Source organism: Grammomys surdaster, unplaced genomic scaffold (assembly GCF_004785775.1).
Source record: "Grammomys surdaster isolate TR1022 unplaced genomic scaffold, NIH_TR_1.0 125979, whole genome shotgun sequence".
Classification (NCBI taxonomy): Eukaryota; Metazoa; Chordata; class Mammalia; order Rodentia; family Muridae; genus Grammomys; species Grammomys surdaster.
In genome coordinates this window covers 1,451,747-1,455,752 of record NW_021620795.1, presented here as the reverse complement: position 1 = coordinate 1,455,752, position 4,006 = coordinate 1,451,747, and the positions used below count along the sequence as shown (strand labels likewise).

Sequence of the window (4,006 nt, the reverse complement as noted above, 5' to 3'; positions counted from 1 at the left end):
TCAGAAGCAATTAAGATGAGGGCTTTACCTTAGCCCTCATCCTGCTTTCTAAATTCCTGCAGCTTGTGAATTGTAGGCTGAGTGTGTTTTTGACAGGACTGCTCTCCTGAACAGTATACAGCTGTCAGCAGTTCCTTGCTGCCCATGTAGCCAAAGAGGCATTTGGTGGAGTGCTGACTGCTGCTTGCAGAAGAGCATTTAAGAGCCTGCTTCAGTCTCCATTACTTGGATCAAATTGATCCTGATGCTCTAAGGGAAAGGAGGAGGACACCTGCTGCCCTAAATCTCTATGGCTCTGGTGCATGCCAAGCCAGTCTGCGGAGACCCTCTCTTGGTAGCTCTGAGGCTGCTGCAGTTGTTGCTGATATCCCCAGTCATTCTGGGGCTGTCCTTCCCAGGACAGCATTGGGGTATAGTTACAATCCATCTGCCCTTGCCCCTGCAAACAAGGAACATTTTGAGCAAGAGAGAATGTGGAATATTGGCTTTCCGGTGTCTCAGGGTGGTCACCAACATAATACTGCTCAGACCCAGGGGGAAGAGTAAAGTCCATTGGTCTGAAGTAGAAAGAAGATCCACTTCCAGTGGCCCCTTGATACTCATCACTTGATCTCGTTCCAATGCTTTGGACCACAGAGTCACATAAGCCATACTGTTCACCAGAAGCTTCCTCGGTCTGCACAAAATAGGGAACAAGGCCACCTGGTGCCACTTGGGTATAAGAGATTTGCCCAGGGTTACAATTGGAAGCTCGTACCGGGGTATCCTGATGATTGGTAAGCACGTAGCCTGGGCACTTGCTCATCATTCTTCTCATGGCAAGAAATTTGTCTTTCAATTCTGGTGGTGATCTGGATCTTTTATTCTGAAACCAGTTCTAAAAGAGAAAAAGGAAATTGTTCATCAAAACTGCTTCCCAGCAGTGCCCTCACAGGGCTTCTTTTCTCTCACTTGTTTGATTGAGACAAGGTCTCCCTAATATAGCTCTAGCTGTCCTGAAACTCCTATGCAGATCAGGTGGGCTTCAGAGTACTAGGAGTAATTGCCACCATGCCCTGCTGTTGGTGTCACAGTCACTAAGACTCTGCCTTTCTGACCTTGAAAAGACAAGGAAAAAAAATGAAGGTGGCCTTTCCTAGACCTTCACATTTCCATAGATTATGAACTGTGCACCCTTCAATCAGCCCCTAGCCCTGCTTCCATGCTTAAGAATGGGAAGCCAGCTCCAGCTAACCCTACTGTAACCTCTGCATCTAGACAGAACAGATGGGAACTGTCGCTTAACACTTCCTAGATGCTCCACCAGGCTGCTCCCAACCAAGATACAATGTGGTACAAATTGTATTATGTGTATTAAGATATTAAATTTGGTCCTAAACACATCCTAGGAAGGAGGCTTCACTTCTTAGAAGCCTCCTTAAAACAATCATACATGAAAATTATTGTCCAAGATGTTTTGAAGGGGCTTGAGTTATAGAAATGACAAAATGTTTACTTTGAATCCCAGCTCTCGTGAAGCAGAGGCAAGAGGATCTCTCTGTGAGTTCCAGATGGTCAGGGCTACAAAGTGAGATTCTGTCTGTAAATATAGATTCAGAGTTTAGGGCCACTAGTAGGAAAGCTACTCATTTTACTAAATGGTCATGCTGTCAAACTGCCTTCTAAATACTTATTCTTTATAATCATAGATTTGTGCTGCTTTCAACTTTGGTCAAAGAAACAGTAGTTAATACAGATACTACATATTAGTCAAGGCACTGAGTGCTTGTGAGTGTTCAACATCATGGAGGAAGGGAAGAATGTTTGCCAAGTGCTGTCTTCCAGGCAAGGCACAGCTTTGTCCTTGTGAACTCACTTCAAGCAAATAGCTTTGGTTAACAGCAATAATAACCACTGAGCAGCTGTGACTATCTACCCAAGACCCACATATGATCAAGCCAGTCAATAGGCCCCCATGGGACCTCTGTACAGAGACATCTCCAGTCTTCCATCTATTTCTCTTTTTCAGGGCAATCTTTGTCTACCCTCCCCTCACTTTATACCTAATACCTCAACAATCCTTCCAAATGTTCAACATTTGCAACATTAAAATGTTCATCCCGTACTAGAGAGATGCCTCAGCTACCGTCTAGGCTAGGCTCACAACCAAAAATAAAATGTTCTTCCCATAGCAAATACCCAGTATGAAACCACCACAGCAGTTACCACCCTGGGTAATAACAATAACTTTTTTTTTAAAGATTTATTTATTTATTATATATGAATACACTGTAGCTGTCTTCAGACACACCAGAAGAGGGCATCAGATCTCATTACAGATGGTTGTGAGCCACCATGTGGTTGCTGGGATTTGAACTCAGGACCTCTGGAAGTGCAGTCAGTGCTCTTAACCACTGAGCCATCTCTCCAGCCCAACAATAACTTTTAAATGTTTTTGTTGTGGTTGTTTTGGAGATAGGGCTTCTCCTTGTAGCCCCTGGCTGTACTGAAACTTGCTCTGTAAACCAGACTGGCCTCAAACTCAGATCCTATCTGCCTGATTCTCACAGGGCCCAAGTCAGTGTGGCCTAATTTTATTTTTTGTATATGGTATTTTGCCGCATGTCTATTTTCCAATGTGTGTGTAAAGGCTAGAAAAGCGTATCAGATGCCCTAGAACTGTAGTTATAGAGGTGTGGGCTGCCAAGGAGGTGCTGGGAATCAAACCCAGCTCCTCTGGAAGAGTGACCAGAGCTCTTAAGGCATCTCTCCAGTCCCATGGCAATAGCTCCTTAAATGTCTTTGCTTCCAAATTTTCCTCATAATAGGTTATTTTTGGTAAGCTGTGTATAATGTTCAGTAGCAAATGGCTTCACAAAAGGACATCTTCACAAAAAGCTTCAGATGTCTAACTTACAACAATCACGTCCAGTCCACATTGGAAATCCTGTGCCAGCCCATTCTTGGTCGAGAAATTTGGATAAGGGGCTGACTCAAATTCTTGTTTAAGTTTCCTCAGTTCTTCTTTGGTGAATTTATGTCTCTGTTTTGATGGTGCTCGTCTACATCCCATTCTTGCTTTGCTGGGATTGTCTTCTTTTCCTGGAGAGCCAAAAAATAAAGTTTGTTTTCTTAAAGTGAAGCTCGACCTCATTTTTACCCATAAACGGTTAAAGATCAACTTTAAATTGATGAGGATAGTTGAATTTATTTATAGTCACTAAAATAGGAAAGAATTTCTTCTGCCTAATAAAATTGTATACAAAATTGTATACACTATACCGGAAGATTCTAATGACATCCATTTATGTTTGCTAAATTTATGTTAACTGAGGATATACCAACCTGATAACAATTTAAGTGTTACGGCTGTAGATGGAGCTCTAGAGATGGCTCAGCTGTTACAGAAGACCAGACAGTTCAATTCCCAGCACCCAGGGCAGGTGGCTCACAACTGCAGCTGCCTGAACTCCAGCTCCGAGGGGATCTGATACCTGAGCCCCCTTTGGCACTTACACTTATGCACACACAGATACACAAATAAATGCACAGAGACACATACACAGAGAGAGACACACACAGAAAGACATGCATAACTAAAACAATCTTTTTCTAAAAATCAGAATAATAGCATTAAAGCTAAGTTGATTATTTTAGAATTGCTAAAGACAGAAATGCATTGCTTTTGATAATGCATATTCCACAATGGGTTGGGAAGGCATTCTTGTCCCTAAGACAGGCTCAGTCTTGTTTATGATATTAAAAAAAAAAAAAAGGAGGAGATATGGAGAGCTTTTGGGGCTGCTTGGCAGGAATATGACATTGGGCCATGAAAGTTCGGGCAGGAATCTGATTTGGGTTAGAACAAAGAAGTAGGCTTCAGACTTTGGACTAGGCCAGGGAAGTAGGCTCAGATATTTTGAACATCCTGATAAGCCCTTAGAAAATGTTCATGGGACTTTGTTTTTCGCCTTGCTTGTTCCTTAACCTAGAACTGACCTTATTACTTACATTAAAAGCAGACTGG

The 4,006-nt window shown here is 42.6% G+C and overlaps 1 protein-coding gene across 1 annotated transcript; it reads right to left on the bottom strand.

Annotated features, from left to right (window-relative positions):
- Positions 1-211: 211 nt before the first annotated feature.
- LOC114609714 lies at positions 212-3,052 on the bottom strand. The gene is made up of 3 exons (XM_028754111.1): positions 2,897-3,052; positions 758-877; positions 212-676 (listed from the first exon to the last, which is right to left on the bottom strand). The coding sequence occupies exons 1-3, from the start codon at positions 3,050-3,052 to the stop codon at positions 212-214; spliced, it is 741 nt and encodes a 246-aa protein (XP_028609944.1).
- Positions 3,053-4,006: the final 954 nt, after the last annotated feature.

Bases quoted from the DNA above. Each gene is read 5' to 3' on its own strand.
- LOC114609714 (XM_028754111.1), bottom strand. From the start codon at position 3,052: ATGGGATGTAGACGAGCACCATCAAAACAGAGACATAAATTCACCAAA. The intron at 878-2,896 runs GTAAGTTAGACA...TTTCTCTTTTAG, and splicing joins GTGGACTGGACGTGATTGTT to AACTGGTTTCAGAATAAAAG. The intron at 677-757 runs GTACGAGCTTCC...TATTTTGTGCAG, and splicing joins CCAATCATCAGGATACCCCG to ACCGAGGAAGCTTCTGGTGA.